This window comes from Dermochelys coriacea, chromosome 3, assembly GCF_009764565.3.
Source record: "Dermochelys coriacea isolate rDerCor1 chromosome 3, rDerCor1.pri.v4, whole genome shotgun sequence".
Classification (NCBI taxonomy): Eukaryota; Metazoa; Chordata; order Testudines; family Dermochelyidae; genus Dermochelys; species Dermochelys coriacea.
Window position 1 is genome coordinate 4,641,528 of NC_050070.1, and position 19,098 is coordinate 4,660,625.

A 19,098-nucleotide genomic window follows, 5' to 3' on the forward strand; every position below is an offset into this window, starting at 1 on the left:
AGAGGTAGATACGCTGGAGGGTAGGGACAGGATACAGAGGGCCCTAGACAAATTAGAGGATTGGGCCAAAAGAAATCTGATGAGGTTCAACAAGGACAAGTGCAGAGTCCTGCACTTAGGATGGAAGAATCCCATGCACCGCTACAGACTAGGGACCGAGTGGCTAAGCAGGAGTTCTGCAGAAGAGGACCTAGGGATTACAGTGGATGAGAAGCTGGATAGGAGTCAACAGTGTGCCCTGTTGCCAAGAAGGCCAATGGCATTTTGAGCTGTATAAGAGGGGCATTGCCAGCAGATCGAGGGATGTGATAGTTCCCCTCTATTCGACATTGGTGAGGCCTCATCTGAAGTACTGTGTCCAGTTTTGGGCCCCACACTACAAGAAGGATGTGGAAAAACTGGAAAGTGTCCAGCGGAGGGCAACAAAAATGATTAGGGGACTGGAACACATGACTTATGAGGAAAGGCTGAGAAACTGGGATTGTTTAGTCTGTGGAAGAGAAGAATGAGGGGGGATTTGATAGCTGCTTTCAACTACCTGAAGAGGAGTTCCAAAGAGATGAATCTAGACTGTTCTCAGTGGTATCAGAGGACAGAACAAGGAGTAATGGTCTCAAGTTGCAGTGGGGGAGGTTTAGGTTGGATATTAGGAAAATCTTTTTCACTATGAGAGTGGTGAAGCACTGGAATGGGTTACCTAGGGAGGTGGTGGAATCTCCTTCCTTAGAGTTTTTTTAAGGTCAGGCTTGAGAAAGTCCTGGATGGGATAATTTAGTTAGGGACTGGTCCTGCTTTGAGCAGGGGGTTGGACTAGATGACCTCCTGAGGTCCCTTCCAACCCTAATATTCTATGATTCTATGTGCTCTCCCTTTGTCAGGCATTTTTCCAGTTTGAAGGATAAAGTTAAAGAAGTTCATCATCATCATCACCACTCCCTCACGGCCTGATGCCAGAGAACAACCAACACAAAATTCAGGGTCACCCAGCAAAAGGTTCCTACCTTCATAGTAAGGCTTTAGGTCACTCTGGATGGACAGCAGAAGGGACTCGTAGACAGCCATCTTCTTCTTAAGGATCTCTCTTTCCAGGGTCCTCAGGATGATGTTTGTCTGCGTGAATCAATTTAAAGCATTTGCCATTATCTTTTCAATCCCTCATTTGTAAAAACAATCTAAATAAACGGTTTCGCACAGGAGATCTGATCAGGGATTTCAGGGTGGGGAGGTGCTTTGCTTATTGGTTAGACCCAGAATCAAGGTGGAATATGCAGGTGTGGGATTCTTAAGGCCAGAGTTTTAGATACAAATATGTGAATTCAAACAGCCTGTGAGCTCCACATACCTTTTCCCAGCTTAAAGGCTAAAGAGCACCTGTTGCCTTCTAACTAACTTCATTACTCCTGTGGCTCATGAAGATTCCCTGGTTGGGGGTGCAGAAGATTCTGAAGTGTCTGAAGATTCCCTGGTTGGGGGTGCAGACTTTGAGTCTCTGCTGGGTTTTCCACCTGGGGGCTGCGGGAAGCGGCACGGGCCGAGGGATGTGCTGGCTGCCCTTCCCACAGCCCCCATTCACCTGGAGCGGCGAACCGTGGCCGCTGGGAGCCACGATCGGCCAATCCTGTGGACATGGCAGGTAAACAAACCGGCCCGGACCACCATGGTCTTTCCCTGAGCAAGCGGTGGACCGGCGTTGAGAACCACTGCTCTAAGTTACACCAGGGCCAAACCAGTCCTGGAGTCAAGGTGATTTCTTCCCCCCACCCCCCTGGGTCCTGTTCTAAACACAGCTCTTCTGCACCTGAGAGTCTGGCCCTGCATGGATGCCAGGTAATATATGTTAAACACTGTGTGTTGGCTACAACCTACAGCTGTTCATGTCTCTTATCAGTGGATCAGAAGGCAGAGTTCATCACAGAGCCGATCCTGCACTCCCCGAGAGTCCCCAATCAACCATTGTTACTCTCCCATTGTTATCCCCATCCTGCAGCCCTGCCAAGCAGAGGGGCAGGATAGCTGGATGACCCTTACCCCAGATGTGCTGGCTGGCAGGGCAGAGCACTCACTCTTATCCTAACCTCAACTTACTTCCTCAATGAAGAAATTGAGCTTGCAGTGGTCACTGGTCACTGGGCTCTTCTTCCCAACCTCGCGGATTTTCTCTTGCACCGAGTCTTTGAACATATCAAAGCAGGGTTTCAGCAAGGCTCTGGTTCCCTTTTGGATCCTAGTTGGATAATAAAATATGATTCATTAAAAAGACAAATGGGCTCGACACAGCTGAGTGGGGAGGTAGGAGGAGAAACAAAGGTTCTAAGACATCTGTATCCCCCGCTCCAATCCCACAGCTGGCCAGGTGCCATGCTGACTCTGGCATAAGCTAGAGCAGCCACAGGGCTAATCTAACATCACCTGGACCAATCCCCTGAGAACTGTTCCGTCAGCTCAGAATCACTTGAATCCAGTGCACACAGGTGCCTATCACACTACCTCCCTCCCTTTGCTCAACTCCAGATCACCCTCTTTGCTAGGGCTAGGGGCAGCCGATGGTGTAAAGCTGGCATAGTTGGAAGAGTCCCCTAGGTGAGAGCAGTTTTAAGTGCCCTTTACACCAACCTAGTCCAGGCTGAGGATGTGATTTTAACAGTTTAATTCTCTGGGAAGGCGCAAACACTCAAACACACCTTTCCATAGCAGCTGTGTTAAACACTTTGACCTTCCCAGCTCTGCAGGAGCCACACCTCCACTGCCTCAACTACTGGGCTGAGCCCTTCTCCTTTTGGGCAGCGGGGGTGGATTGAAGCCACGGAGCTTTATTCACTTCCTTACGTGCCAGTATCCAACGCCACTTAATCCCCAAAGGGGCACAGGGTGGCATTTCCCTAAGTTACTTAGATATAGTGAAATTACTGAAAGTGTGAATGGCAGGTAGGGGCAGGCCCGCTGAAATCAATGGAGCTGCAAAATTTGTCAAGGTGTCACCTTATTGTCCTGAAATCCTCCCTTAAACCCAGCTCTGCTGGGACCTACACAGCACCCCCTTGGGCCTGGGCTACGCTAGTGGCATCTGAGATATCTGCTTTTTGCTAAGCACACTTCATTTTGTTACTCATCTTCCTATCCATCACCAGTGTTTGTCTGACGCCCAGACTGTGAGCAGGGTCTGTCTTCTTGTTAACATGTCCACATAGTGCCTAGCACAATGAGAGCCAGAATCCGTCACTGGGGTTCCTAGGCCCTACCATAACAATTATAAATGGTGGACGAGAGAGGAGAGTCGGGGCTGATTGTCCATCTACAGTCATAATAATGTGTCACGACTGGGGCTTGGACAGTCATGCCTAGTGGTCAGAGCAGGGATGGTTAGAGGCCAGGATTCAGAGTATGGATCAGAGCTGTGGTCAGGAGTCCAACAGTGAGCCAAGAGGCAGATCTTACAGACTAAGACTTTAAGGCCTGAAGGGACCATCATGGTCATCTAATCTGACCTCCTGCACATTGCAGGCCCCAGAACATCACCCACCCACTCCTGTAATAGACCCAGAACCTCTGGCTGAGTTCCTGGAGTCCTCAAATCGTGATTTCAAGACTTCAAGTTAGAGAATCCACCTGTCAAGGTTCCTTCCCCATTCTGAACTCTAGGGTACAGATGTGGGGATCTGCATGAAAAAAACCCTAAGCTTATTTTTACCAGCTTAGGTTAAAAGTTTGCCAAGGTACAAACTATTTTACCTTTTGTCCCTGGACTTTATTGCTGTCACCACCAAGCGTCTAGCAAATATAACAAGGAAAGAGCCCACTTGGAAACGTCTTTCCCCCCAAAATCCCCCCAAGCCCTACACCCCCTTTCCTGGGGAAGGCTTGATAACAATCCTCACCAATTTGCATAGGTGAACACAGACCCAAACCCTTGGATCTTAAGAACAATGAAAAAGCAATCAGGTTCTTAAAAGAAGAATTTTAATTAAAGAAAAAGTAAAAGAATCACCTCTGTAAAATCAGGATGGTAAATACCTTACAGGGTAATCAGATTCAAAACATAGAGAATCCCTCTAGGCTAAATCTTAAATTACAAAAAGACACAAAACCAGGAATATACATTCCATCCAGCACAACTTATTTTATCAGCCATTTAACCAAAACAGAATCTAACGCATATCTAACTAGATTGCTTACTGACTTTTTACCGTTCTGACCTGCATTCCTGCTCTGGTCCTGGCAAAAGCAACACAGAGACAGAGAGAACCCTTTGTCCCCCCCCCCCCCAGCTTTGAAAGTATCTTGTCTCCTCATTGACTCCTCCTTGGTCATTTTGGTCAGGTGCCAATGAAGTTGTCTTAGCTTCTTAACCCTTTACAGGTGAAAGGGTTTTTCCTCTGGCCAGGAGGGATTTAAAGGTGTTTACCCTTTACCCTTCCCTTTACATTTATGACACCACCATTTACACTAGTTTAAACCTCTAAGTGATCCATGCCCCATGCTGCAGAGGAAGGCAAAATACCCAAGGCTCTCTGCCAATCTGACCGGGGAAAGAATTCCTTTCCGACCCCAAATATGGCGGTCCATTGGACACTGAACATTTCAGCAAGACACACCAGTTAGACACCTCAGAAAGAATTCAGTGTAGTACCTCAGAGCCCTCCCCATCTAGTGTCCCATCACCACCATTGGGTATATTTGCCACTAGCAGTCAAAGATCAGCTACATGCCATTGTAGGCTGTCTTATCAAACCATCCCTTCCATAATTTATCAAGTTCAGTCTTAAAGCCAATTAGTTTTTTGCCCCCCATGGCTCCCCTTCGGATGCCGTTCCAGAACTTCACTCCTCTGATGGTTAGAAACCTTCATCAAATTTCAAGCCTGAATTTGCTGATGGCCAGTTTATAGCCATTTGTTCTTGTGTCAACACTGGCTCTTAACTGAAATAACTCCTCTCCCACCCTGGTGTTTATCCCCCTGATGTATTTATAGAGAGCAATCATATCTCCCCTCAGCCTTCATTTGGTTAGGCTGAACAAGCGCAGCTCTGAGTCTCCTCTCATAACATAGATTTTCCATTCTTTAGGTCATCCTAGTATTCCCTCTCTGCACCTACTCCAATTTGAATTCATCATTCTTAAATATGGGAGACCAGAATTGCACACAGTATTCCAGATGAGCTCTCACCAGTGCCTCGTATAATGGTATTAATACTTTCTTACTGCTACAGGAAATACCTGGCCTGATGCATCCTAGGATCGCATTAGCCTTTTTCATGGCCACATCACATTGGCGGCTCCTAGTCATCCTGTGATCCACCAATACACTCAGGTCTTTCTCCTCCTCTGTTGCTTCCAACTGATAAGTTCCCAGCTTATAGCAAAAATTCTTGTTAGTTCCTAAGTGCATAACCTTGTACTTTGCATGATGAAATTTCATTCCATTTCTATTACTCCAGTTTTCAAAGGTTGTCCAGATCTAATATGATATTCTGGTCCCACTCTGTATTGTCAATACCTCCTAACTTTGTGTCATCTGCAAATTTTATTAGAGCACTCCCACTTTTTGTGCCAAGGTCATGAATAAAAATGTTAAATAAGATGGTTCTCAAGACCAATCCCTGAGGAACTCCACCAGGGATCTCCCTCCAGACTCTCAGTTCACCTTTCAGTATGACCTGTCGTAGTCTACCTTTTAACCAGTTCCTTATACACCCCTCAATTCTCATATTAATCCCCATCTTCTCCAATTTAACTAATTTTCCATGTGGAACTTTATCAAATGCCTTACTGAAATCCAGGGAGATTAGATCTACTGAATTTCCTTTGTCTAAAAAAATCAGTTGTTTTCTCAAAGAAAGAGATCAGGCTGGTCTGGCACTATCTACATTCTGAAAAACCTTGTTGTATTTTATCCCAATTTCTGTTTACCACTATGTCCTTAAATACTTTCTCTTTATTTTGTTCTAAGACCTTGCATACAACTGAGGTCAAACTAACAGGGCTGTAGTTTTTCAGATCTCTTTTTCCCCCTTTCTTAAAAACAGGTTGTCAGGGTTTACTTCCCACTCTGAACTCTGGGGTACAGATGTGGGGACCCACACGAAAGACCTCCTAAACTCATTTCTACCAGCTTAGGTTAAAACTTCCCCAAGGCACAAATCCTTTCCTTGTACAGTATTTCTGCCACCACCAAGTGATTTAGACAAAAATCCAGGAAAAAGGGCCACTTGGAGTCCGTTTCCCCAAAATATTCCCCCAAGCCCCTTCACCCCCTTTCCTGGGGAGGCTTGAGAATAATATACTAACCAATTGGTTACAAAGTGAGCACAGACCAAACCCCTGGGTTTTTAGCACACTGAAAATCAATCAGGTTCTTAAAAGAAGAATTTAATTTTTTAAAAAAAGTAAAAAAGACTCACACCTGCAAAATCAGAATGGAAGGTAACTTTACAGGGTAAATAAAAAGATTTAAAACATAGTGGATTCCCCTCTAGGCTTAGCTTCAAAAGTTACAAAAAACAGGAATAAATCTCCCTCTTAGCATAGGGAAAATTCACAAGCTAAAACAAAAGATAATCTAAGACATTTCCTTGCCTTTACTTACAATTTCTGTAATTTTAAATGCATCATTTCAGGTATCTTTTCAAGAGATGGTTTACCTGCTTGGTCTCTCTCTCTATCCAGAGAGGGAACCAGAAAAAAACAAAAGAGCACAAACAAAACCTCTTCCCCCGCTCCCGGATTTGAAAGTATCTTCTTTCCTTATTGGTCCTATTGGTGTCTTTAGGTCAGATGCCAACCAGGTGATTTGAGCTTCTTAACCCCTTACAGATAAAGGGATTCTGTACCTCTGGCCAGGAGGGATTTTATGTTACTGCATACATAAAGGTTGTTACCCTATGACTGGAGGATTGCTAATATAGTACCTGTGTCATAAATATAAAGGGAAGGGTATGACTCCCGAGTTTTCCAGATTCATTAAAAATCCTTGCTATTGGGCTTGTGATTTCGTGTGCCAATTCCTTCAGTATACTTGGATTGAGATTATCCAAGCCCTCTGATTTAGTCCCATGAAGCTGTTTAGTTTGACTTCCATCTCAGATGAGGATATGGAAGTACAGTAGAAATTACCACATTTCCATTAGCCACCCTGTTATTACTCCTGAGCTCCTCATTTGCCTTATTAAAAACTCAGGCAAAGTATTTGTTTAGGTGTTAGGCCATGTTTAGATTATCTTTGATCTCCACCCATCCTCAGTGTTTAGTGGTCCTCCTTCTTTCCTTGTTTTCTTTTTATTTATATGGTTAGAGAACTTTTTACTATTGGTTTTAATTCCCTTTGCAAGGTCCAACTCTGCTTGGCTTTGGGCAGTTCTCACTTTTTCTCTATACTTTCTGACCTGAAAGAGGTAGCTTTCCTTGCTGATCCTTCCCATCTTCCATTCTTTGTAGGCTTTCTGCTTTCTCTTCATCATCTGTTTGAGATACTTGCTCATCCAGCTTGGTCTGGTAATGCTTCCCTACAAATTTCCCCCCTTGCTTGGGATCCAGGCTTCAGGTATCTTCTGCAACTTTGATTTAAAGTAATCCCAAGCCTCCTCCACATTTAGATCCTTCAGTTCTTCAGTCCAGTCCACTTCCCTAACTAATTCCCTTAATTTTCTAAAGTTTGCCCTTTTGACATCGAGGACCCTAGTTGCAGATCTATTTGTGGTTTTTCCTCCATTTAGTTTAAATTGAATTAGCTCATGATCACTCGAACCAAGATTGTCCTCTAGAACCAGTTCTCACTACACACTAATACCAAAATCTAAAATGGCATCACCTCTTGTGGGTTCCGTGACTCTTTGGTGAAGAAATCTATCAGCCATCACATCCAGGAAAATCTGGGCTCAACTGTTATTACTAGCACTTGTCCTCTAATCTATATCTGGGAAATTAAAGTCTCCCATAATCACACAATTCCCAGTACTATTTATTTCACTAAAAATATTAAAAAGAGGTCTCTATCCAGATCAAAATCAGATCCTGGGGTCTGTAGCAGACCCCCAGCACTAACCCAGTAGAGCCTCTGGTAGCTTTCTTCCTCAAAGTGATTTTGACCCAAACAGACTCTGTTTTACCCATTCCATCACTCCTAATTTCTTTACAGTCTGCCTCATCATTAAAATACAATGCTGCTCCACCATCTTTACCTTTAGTTCTGTCTTTTCTGAACAGCAAGTACCCTTCAATACCTGTATTCCAGTTGTGACTACTATTCCACCACGTTTCTGATATCCTTATAGTATCTGATTTCACTTCCTGCACCAGTAGTTCTAGCTACTCCGTGTTGTTCCTCAGGCTCTTTGCATTGGTGTACAAACATCTTAACTGTTGTTGGTTGGCTTTGCCCAGATTCCTCACCCAATTGGGTACCATCATTCTACTGCCAGTATCGCCCATCTATTACCTTCACAGGTATTGGCAGTATCTTTCTTGTGAATGTTCATTCTCCTACCTACTGCCGTATTCTTTCTTTCTTGATTTTCCTCTGGTCAATATTAGAATCAGGCGTGGAGATTACAGGAGCATCTCCCAACCCCCTCCCCCAAGTTCCTCGTTTAAAGCACTTTTAATCAGTTGTGCCAACCTCCATCCCAGAAGTCTATTTTCCTCCCTACTCAGGTGGAGTCCATCCCAAGGTAACAGTTCTCTCTCCATGAATGCCTCCCAGTGGTCAAACATCCCAAAGCTCTCCTGATAGCACCACTGCCTGAGCCATCTGTTGATCATCATAATTTTGTCTCGCCTTCATTATCCTCCTTCCACTGAAGATGAGATTCCATTTTCTTAAACATCTTCCCCAGTCTGGCACAGTCTTCCTTGATGCGCTCCAGAAAGAATCTACCGGTATCATTTGTTCCCATGTGAAATACGGTCAATGGATTCTTGCCTGCTCCTGTTAGGATCCTGTTCAGCCTCCAATCCACATCCCATATCCAGTGCCGTATTTCTAATTAGGCACATGCCTAGGGGTGACAGCATTAGGTTGCCAAGTATGCAATTTCCTAGCCCAGTTGGGCTATTTTTACCAGTTGTGAGTTGCGGTACTTTGAGCTATTTTGCTGCCCTGCTGCTGCTGGCCACACTGTTCAGGAGGGAGAGAGCCTCCTGATCTGCCCTGCCCCCTGCTGAGATGCCCCACACGCTGCTTGTCTCACATCGTGCTTCCTCCCCTTAGCCATTTGCAACATGTGCAGAAGTCTTGTCTGAGGGAGGCAGAATTTTCCAGAGGCCACTGTGGTGCCAGATCAGCCTGAGCTGGCTCGAGCTGACTGGTCTTGCGAGTGGCAGCAATCAGCTGGCAGGCAGGTGGTGGGGGCAGTTTTTCCTCAAGTCACAGCAGCCTTCTCAGAGCCAGGTTAGGAGGCAGAGCAGGCCACAGAGGGCTTCTGGAGGGCTCCAGGCAGGGCTACCTTGGGATGCAGGAGGGGGGCTCCAGGCTGGGCCACATGGGGAGCAAGGGGGTGGGGCTGAAGATTCTGTACCTAAGGGCACGTAAGTTGTAAATCCAGCCCAGCCCATATCTTAGCGCCCATCAGACAGCACACCCTTTTTTTCTCCGGATCAGCTCTGGTGACAAGCCTGTCTGTTCTTTTTAGTAAGGAGCCCCCAATCAGATAGATCTGCCTCATCTTGGAGGTGGTGCGATTCTCCAGCCTTTTTTCTGGCTGTAAGTCCTCTTGTCTTTTGTTCTCTCTTGCAACCTTCTGCAAGTCATTCCCAGGAGGATAGAGGCTCTCTCTATTGACTCTTCCCCTCTGCTTTTAGGGCTAGCCACTCTTCTCTTCTTCCTTGCCCTCTCACCTTCTGTTACTGCCTGCTATGCCCCTTCTTCATTCTCCAGCTCAGCAAATCTGTTCCTGAGCTCTATTTCCCCTTCACTAGCTGGTCTTTCCTCTGCCTGGTTCTTGTAGACACATGCTTCCTCTGGCCACTTTCTTCACCCAGCAGACTACCCTCACAGTTCTCCGGTCCAGCTTGCATCTGAGAGTCTTGACTTTTCCCTTTAGCTTCCTCTCGCCTTCTTTCTATCATCCACTTGAATACCCTTTGAAATTCAACCTAGTTTCCACTTGCATCTCCAAGCCTTGGATCTTCTCTTCCACCAGCTCTATGGTGGCATTTCATGCAAATGAAGCTCTTTTCAGGTACCCGCTCCAGGATAATGTACATCCTGCAGCTTCCACATCCAGTCATCTTCATTGTCTCTTCCATTCCTTGGGTCACTACCACTGCTGCCTTTGTATCTGTCATAACCTTCCTGCTTAAGGTCCTGTCAGGTGGAAACAAAAAACAAACAAACACCACCTCCCGCAAGCTCCCCTTATAAACTCCCACTCAAACTCCCCTGTTTTCTGTTCTGTTTGCTAGCTCCTGTACCACTGACTGGCTGCTTTGCTGCCTTTATAGGGCTCCTAATCCTTTATAGGGTTTAACTAGGGTGCCTGGAGCAATCAGGGGCCACGAGGAAGCTGTCAGTCTGGCCTTGCCAGCTGGTACTTCCTGTGGTGTTTATCTCCATAGGGTCTATATCTATGGTTCTCAAATGTTTGTATTGGTGACCTCGTTCACACAGCAAGCCTCTGAGTGTGATCCCCCCTTATACATTAAAAATACACTTTTTATCATTTAACACTATTATAAATGCTGGAGGTGAAGGGGGGTTTGGGGGTGGAGGGTGACTGCTCACAACCCCCCCCCCATGTAATAATCTCACAACTCCCTGAGGGGTCATGACCCCCAGTTTGAGAATCCCTGGTCTATATGATAACACATGCAGCCCTACCGTGGCCACTGGGTAGTCGCGTGGAGGTGTCAGCCTGCACACCCAGGTTCTAGTCCCCACAGAACCTCACATCATGCTCCAGCTGGAATGGGATTGGGGAGCTGGTGGGGGACTCCACCAGACTGGGTTACCCAGGAGGGCCAGAGAACAGGGTTCTGCAGGATCCTGAGGCCAATGGGGGGCCCAGATAGCCCTACCAAAGGAGGCTCGGTGTCTTTGCAGCCTGAGTGGGACAGGGCTCCTCTCACCTGAATATGTTTGCGAACATGGGGTTGATTTTGTCATAGATGGGCTGAGCGAGGGCAACATTTAGGTCTATGCGGGCGAAGACCCGGGACGCATATACACCATTCTTCTGGCACACGGCTTTCAGGGTCTTGTGGAAGCCTCTGTAGCCAGAGTCTCACTGGATAATTGGAAACACAGTTGTAATGAAATGGGTATGGGATACATTACTTACAATTTGTATTACAGTAGGACCTATAGACCCGAGTTAAGATAAGGCCCCATTGTGCAGGGAGCTGTACATACATGCAGAGGAGCTGGAAGGTGTAATTTCCAGCTGAAATAGACATAGCCACACTAACTCTGATCTGTCCAAGACCCATGGTATGTACTTGGGGCAACTAACCCCCAGGGCCGGTGCAAGGATGTTTTGCGCCCTAGGCGAAACTTTCACCTTGCGCCGCCCCCAGCCCTGCGGCAGCTCCCCTCCCCCCCACCCTGAGGCACCCTGCAGCAGCTCCCTGCTGCCCTCTCCCTCCCTCCCTCCCTCCCTCCCTCCCCTCGGCCCGGGGAGCTGTGCGGCAATTCCCTGCCGCCACCTCCCTCAGCCCGGGGAGCTGTGCGGCAGCTCCCCGCCGCCCCTTCCCTCAGCCAGGGGAGCCGCATGCGGCAGCTCCCCACCGCCCCCTCCCTCAGCCCGGGGAGCCGCACGCGGCAGCTTCCCGCCCCAGCTCACCTCTGCTCCGCCTCCTCCCCAAGCTCACTGCCGCTTCTCCCACCTTCCAGGCTTGTGACGCCAATCAGCTGTTTGGCGCGCAAGCTTGGGAGGGAGAGAAGCAGAGCGGGACGGTGTGCTCAGGGGAGGAGGCGGAGCAGAGGTGAGCTGGGGTGGGGAGCGGTTCTCCTGTGCGCCTCCCCCCCCCGTTACTTGCTGCAGGCGGCCCTCACCATGCCCCCCTGCCCCAGCTCACCTCCACTCCATCGCCTCCCCAGAGTGCGCTTTTGGTCGGCCCCAACCACTTGGCACCCTAGGCAACCACCTTGTTCGCCTAGTGGTTGCACCAGCCCTGCTAACCCCCCAAGCCCCCGACACCCATGCCACCACTGCTACACTTCTACTTGTAGTGCATTCACTCAATCAGATGCCAGCTGCAGTGTAGATGCACCCATAATGAGAGACAGTCTCTGTCCTGAAGAGCTACTCTAACCCATGTGCTTTACACTGAAACATTTGACTTTGTCCCTTCACGGGAGGTGGGAGATACAGTGAGGAAAGACATGGATCTTAGCTGGTTATTCTGTCTCTTTGCAGAGACATGCAGAGCACAGGGCAGAACAACTCAGAAAGACCCAGAAACTTCCAGAACAGGGCATGGCAGTTACCTGATGAGCTCAGTAGTGGTTAATGAAGCTGTGTAGCTTTGCAGGTCATACCGAAGTACCTCTGAGAGCTGAGCCAATCAGCAAGTGGGGGAAGGTTATAAATAGAGGAATTAAAACAGCAGAGGCTGAGCAAAGCAGGACCAAGAACTGAAGTTGCTGTGAGTGCTGGGACCCAATCCCTGCACCACTCCAGGTACAGGTCAGTGCTATTCCAACTTTACTTACTAGGGAAGTAATAGGATAATATTGGTCCATAGTGTGACTTTGCATTCCATATGCTTTATAAAAATATGCTTGGAATGTGAATATAATGTAACTGGAAAATGCTTTATGCAAAAGGTCTCTTGTAAGGAATCATTACAAATTTTGTAATCTACTGAGTGTGTTAATCCTATTTGTATGAATGTATCATTCTTGTATCTGAAGCTAGAAATATGAAGTATTATTCTGAAGTCTTATTATAATTATGCAAAGTGTGGGCCATTAATGGCGGTTTAGAATCTTGATAGGTTTCAGAGTAGCAGCCGTGTTAGTCTGTATTCGCAAAAAGAAAAGGAGTACTTGTGGCACCTTAGAGACGAACAAATTTATTTGAACATAAGCTTTCGTGAGCTCCGATGAAGTGGGCTGTAGCTCACGAAAGCTTATGCTCAAATAAATTTGTTAGTCTCTAAGGTGCCACAAGTACTCCTAGAATCTTGATGGCTCCCATTGACCAGGACAATTGATTGTAAATGGCTCTGTTTACTTGTAAGCCTTCCTGTATATGTGGGAGCCAGCCAGTGGGTAAGGAAGTCTCACAGGACATGTGAACATGTCATATGATACTGGAATCCATCTTAAACCTAGTGTTTTTCCATTTAGAAGGAGGGGTGAAAACCCAGAGAGAGACAAAGGATTCCTTCCTTGTGCCAAAGCTATAAAAGGGGGTGGAACAGAACAAAGGGGGCTGCAGTTATGAGAAATTCCATAGTTACCACCTGAGCTGGAACTAACAAGAACTGCACCGGGGAAAGGATTGGGCCCAGACTAAGAAGGAGTCTAGTCTGTGAAAGAAGCTTATTGGAATATCTCTGAGGGTTAGATTTACCTGTATTCAGTTTCTTTACTGTATTAGGCTTAGACTTGCATGTTTTGTTTTACTTTGCTTGGTAACTTACTTTGTTCTGCCTGTTATTACTTGAAACCACTTAAATCCTACTTTTTATACTTAATAAAATCACTTTCGTTTATTATTAAACCCAGAGGAAGTGATTAATACCTGGGGGAGCAAACAGCTGTGCATCTCTCTCTATCAGTGTTATAGAGGGCAGACAATTTATGAGTCCACCCAGTATAATCTTTATACAGAGTAAAACGGATTTATTTGCGGTTTGGATCCTACTGGGAACTGAGTGTCTGGGTGCTAAAGAGAGGTGACCTGCTGAACAGTTTTTAGCTAAAGTCTGCAGCTTTGGGGGCGTGGACCAGACCTGGGTCTGTGTTGCAGCTGGCTAGCGTGTCTGGCTCAACAAGGCAGAGTTCTGGAGTCCCAAGCTGGTAGGGAGGCTCAGAGGTAATCTCAGCACATCAGGTGACAGTCCCAAGGGGGTCACTGTGACCGAACCCATCACACACAACGGTGTGTTTTATGGACCTAGAAGGAGAGTGGGGGCCGGGGGAACATTTATTACCTTTAGTGGTGTAGCCCATAGAGCTAGCTTAGCCTTTTATTTTACTTAGCAGTAACACAAGGAACCTACAGGACTGTATCCTTTAAGGCACTGACTTTACTTATCCTAAGGTGGTTCAGTACGCCTATGACCCTTAGCATAAATAAAATGGCCCGACAGTTCCCAGTTCCCCAAAATCTAGGGTAATAGCTTGCTCAAGAGAGGGAGTTGGTATTTAACAATACCAGGCAACTGCAGGAACACTGAACTGATACTGGGCTGGGATATTTTAGGATAGAATATTTGGCAGATGTTTAACCACAAACTTGTTTTAGCAATAGGTGACATCTATGATAATGAGCTAAAGGCATTAATATGTTAACCTATCAGATAAGGGCACCCCAATATTATGAGGGTGAGGAAGTCAGATTTGGACATGGGAAGCTGGGCATCTGAATGAATATTCATGATAGCATCCAGGCCCTACAATAGCCCAAGCCACCATGTAGCGGGCACTAGCTTTCCATCACTGACCCTTCAGCTCTTCATTGTTCTTATCTACCACCGACCTTTGGGTGTTGGGGGTCTGAACCATCAGACTCATTTGGCATGCCAGGGACAGGGCTACTCCTTTGTCTTTCACCACCAGGTCCCCTAGGAAGGGTGTGAGTATAAAAGTATATGAGCATATGGAGGGGATGACACCACAGGTATCCCTAATGCTATATTACTGCTATTTGTTTTTGTGGTTTGGAACTTCCTTGTCTTTCTTGATTGTGTTAATAAAAGTGGCTAAGGCTTTGCTTTGCCCTCAGCGTGAGTGTCTTTGCCATGCACCCTGGGTTCCCTACAAGATATTGAACTTATTTGTTTTAATTCTGTTGAGTCTGATTCTGGAATGAGAATCCGTTACCCCCAGCTCATTAAATTAATATCAAATGGCAATCAATACCATTAACAACCATGCTACAGAACTTGTGGAACTTAAATTTAGCTGTCAGCTAACTGCTCTGAACTGGGATTCTGTCTTTGTTAGAGAGCATGTGAATGGGGAAGCACTTACTGTCGGGAGGGTCTGTGAATTCTTGCCCATGTTAGCTTGGTCTATGGGGAGAAGATGGTGCCCTGTAGAATGAGAGGTTTGTAGAGATCCAGGGAATGGATATTTTATAGGCTGATCCCAATCCCTGCACCACTTTGGATACAAATTACAGATTACAGACAGAGTTACACTGAAACTTTATATTGGAACGTTTGTAGCCAAAACAAAAGGTGGAGAGTCTGTATAAGCAGATTTACTGTCTAAGAGCTTTTGTTTAAAAGTTCTTCACAGTATTCGAAATGAGATTACAATGTTGTATACAATTTACTGTGTGTTTTGTGAGCACCCAAAGTTTGTTTTATCAATAAAGTGTCCGGTGCTTTCCCAGGAAATGACTGGGAACTATGACCCTCCATTTATCAGGGTTTTACATACAATAGCCCCAGAGTTACAACAGAGAGGTTTCATAGTAGCAGCCGTGTTATTCTGTATTCGCAAAAAGAAAAGGAGTACTTGTGGCACCTTAGACACTAACAAATTTATTAGAGCATAAGCTTTCGTGAGCTACAGCTCACTTCATCGGATGCATTTGGTGGAAAAAACAGAGGGGAGATTTATATACACACACACAGAGAACATGAAACAATGGGTTTATCATACACACTGTAAGGAGAGTGATCACTTAAGATAAGCCATCACCAGCGGGGGGGGGGGGAAAGGAGGAAAACCTTTCATGGTGACAAGCAAGGTAGGCTAATTCCAGCAGTTAACAAGAATATCTGAGGAACAGTGGGGGGTGAGGTGGGGGGGATAAATAACATGGGGAAATAATTTTACTTTGTGTAATGACTCATCCATTCCCAGTCTCTATTCAAGCCTAAGTTAATTGTATCCAGTTTGCAAATTAATTCCAATTCAGCAGTCTCTCGTTGGAGTCTGTTTTTGAAGCTTTTTTGTTGAAGGATAGCCACCCTCAGGTCTGTGATCGAGTGACCAGAGAGATTGAAGTGTTCTCCAACTGGTTTTTGAATGTTATAATTCTTGACGTCTGATTTGTGTCCATTTATTCTTTTACGTAGAGACTGTCCAGTTTGGCCAATGTACATGGCAGAGGGGCATTGCTGGCACATGATGGCATATATCACATTGGTAGATGCGCAGGTGAATGAGCCTCTGATAGTGTGGCTGATGTGATTAGGCCCTAGGATGGTATCCCCTGAATAGATATGTGGACAGAGTTGGCAACGGGCTTTGTTGCAAGGATAGGTTCCTGGGTTAGTGGTTCTGTTGTGTGGTGTGTGGTTGCTGGTGAGTATTTGCTTCAGATTAGGGGGCTGTCTGTAAGCAAGGACTGGCCTGTCTCCCAAGATCTGTGAGAGTGATGGGTCGTCCTTCAGGATAGGTTGTAGATCCTTGATAATGCGTTGGAGAGGTTTTAGTTGGGGGCTGAAGGTGATGGCTAGTGGCGTTCTGTTATTTTCTTTGTTGGGCCTGTCCTGTAGTAGGTGACTCTTCTGGCTCTGTCAATCTGTTTCTTCACTTCAGCAGGTGGGTATTGTAGTTGTAGGAATGCATGATAGAGATCTTGTAGGTGTTTGTCTCTGTCTGAGGGGTTGGAGCAAATGCGGTTATATCGTAGAGCTTGGCTGTAGACAATGGATCGAGTGGTATGATCTGGATGAAAGCTAGAGGCATGTAGGTAGGAATAGCGGTCAGTAGGTTTCCGATATAGGGTGGTGTTTATGTGACCATCACTTATCATGCATCGCATGATACAGTTCTGTGGTGACCTAGAATCCTATTTTCGACGTCTCCGACTCAAGGAATATTTCCAACACACCTCTGACCAACATATTAACCCACAGAGACCTTCCTACCAACACTACAAAAAGAAGGATTCTGGGTGGACTCCTCCTGAAGGTCGAAACAGCAGCCTGGACTTCTACATAGAGTGCTTCCGCCGACGTGCGTGAGCTGAAATTGTGGAAAAGCAGCATCGCTTACCCCATAACCTCAGCCATGCAGAACACAGTGCCATCCACAGCCTCAGAAACAACTCTGACATCATAATCAAAAAGGCTGACAAAGGAGGTGCTGTCGTCATCATGAATAGGTAGGAATATGAACAAGAGGCTACTAGGCAGCTCTCCAACACCACTTTCTACAAGCCATTACCCTCTGATCCCACTGAGAGTTACCAAAAGAAACTAAAGCATTTGCTCAAGAAACTCCCTGAAAAAGCACAAGAACAAATCCGCACAGACACACCCCTAGAACCCCGACCTGGGGTATTCTATCTGCTACCCAAGATCCATAAACCTGGAAATCCTGGACGGCCCATCATCTCAAGCATTGGCACCCTGACAGCAGGATTGTCTGGCTAGGTAGACTCCCTCCTCAGGCCCTACGTTACCAGCACTCCCAGCTATCTTCGAGACACCACTGACTTCCTGAGGAAACTACAGTCCATTGGTGATCTTCCTAAAAACACCATCCTAGCCACTATGGATGTAGAAGCCTCTACACCAACATTCCACATTAAGATGGACTACAAGCCGTCAGGAACAGTATCCCTGATAATGTCATGGCAAACCTGGTGGCTGAACTTTGTGACTTTGTCCTCACCCATAACTATTTCACATTTGGGGACAATGTATACCTTCAAATCAGCGGCACTGCGATGGGTACCCGCATGGCCCCACAGTATGCCAACATTTTTATGGCTGACTTAGAACAACGCTTCCTCAGCTCTCGTCCCCTAATGCCCCTACTCTACTTGCGCTACATTGATGACATCTTCATCATCTGGACCCATGGAAAAGAAGCCCTTGAGGAATTCCACCAGGATTTCAACAATTTCCATCCCACCATCAACCTCAGCCTGGACCAGTCCACACAAGAGATCCACTTCCTGGACACTACGGTGCTAATAAGCGATGGTCACATAAACACCACCCTATATCGGAAACCTACAGACCGCTATTCCTACCTACATGCCTCTAGCTTTCATCCAGATCATACCACTCGATCTATTGTCTACAGCCAAGCTCTACGATATAACCGCATTTGCTCCAACCCCTCAGACAGAGACAAACACCTACAAGATCTCTATCATGCATTCCTACAACTACAATACCCACCTGCTGAAGTGAAGAAACAGATTGACAGAGCCAGAAGAGTACCCAGAAGAGTCACCTACTACAGGACAGGCCCAACAAAGAAAATAACAGAACGCCACTAGCCATCACCTTCAGCCCCCAACTAAAACCTCTCCAACGCATTATCAAGGATCTACAACCTATCCTGAAGGACGACCCATCACTCTCACAGATCTTGGGAGACAGACCAGTCCTTGCTTACAGACAGCCCCCCAATCAGAAGCAAATACTCACCAGCAACCACACACCACACAACAGAACCACTAACCCAGGAACCTATCCTTGCAACAAAGCCCGTTGCCAACTCTGTCCACATATCTATTCAGGGGATACCATCCTAGGGCCTAATCACATCAGCCACACTATCAGAGGCTCGTTCACCTGCGCATCTACCAATGTGATATATGCCATCATGTGCCAGCAATGCCCCTCTGCCATGTACATTGGTCAAACTGGACAGTCTCTACGTAAAAGAATAAATGGACACAAATCAGACGTCAAGAATTATAACATTCAAAAACCAGTTGGAGAACACTTCAATCTCTCTGGTCACATGATTACAGACCTGAGGGTGGCTATCCTTCAACAAAAAAGCTTCAAAAACAGACTCCAACGAGAGACTGCTGAATTGGAATTAATTTGCAAACTGGATACAATTAACTTAGGCTTGAATAGAGACTGGGAATGGATGAGTCATGACACAAAGTAAAATTATTTCCCCATGTTATTTATCCCGCCAACCCCACCCCCCACTGTTCCTCAGATATTCTTGTTAACTGCTGGAATTAGCCTATCTTGCTTGTCACCATGAAAGGTTTTCCTCCTTTC

The 19,098-nt window shown here is 46.2% G+C and overlaps 1 protein-coding gene across 1 annotated transcript in view; it reads right to left on the minus strand.

The window, feature by feature from the left end:
* Positions 1 to 19,098, minus strand: part of NUGGC (nuclear GTPase, germinal center associated) — a gene marked incomplete at its 5' end in the record, with an annotated part of 77,124 nt that overhangs the window by 24,789 nt on the left and 33,237 nt on the right. The window contains 3 exon segments of the mRNA XM_038393962.2: positions 1,002 to 1,110; positions 2,086 to 2,224; positions 11,059 to 11,216. Coding sequence (XP_038249890.1) covers positions 1,002 to 1,110; positions 2,086 to 2,224; positions 11,059 to 11,216 — 406 coding nt within the window.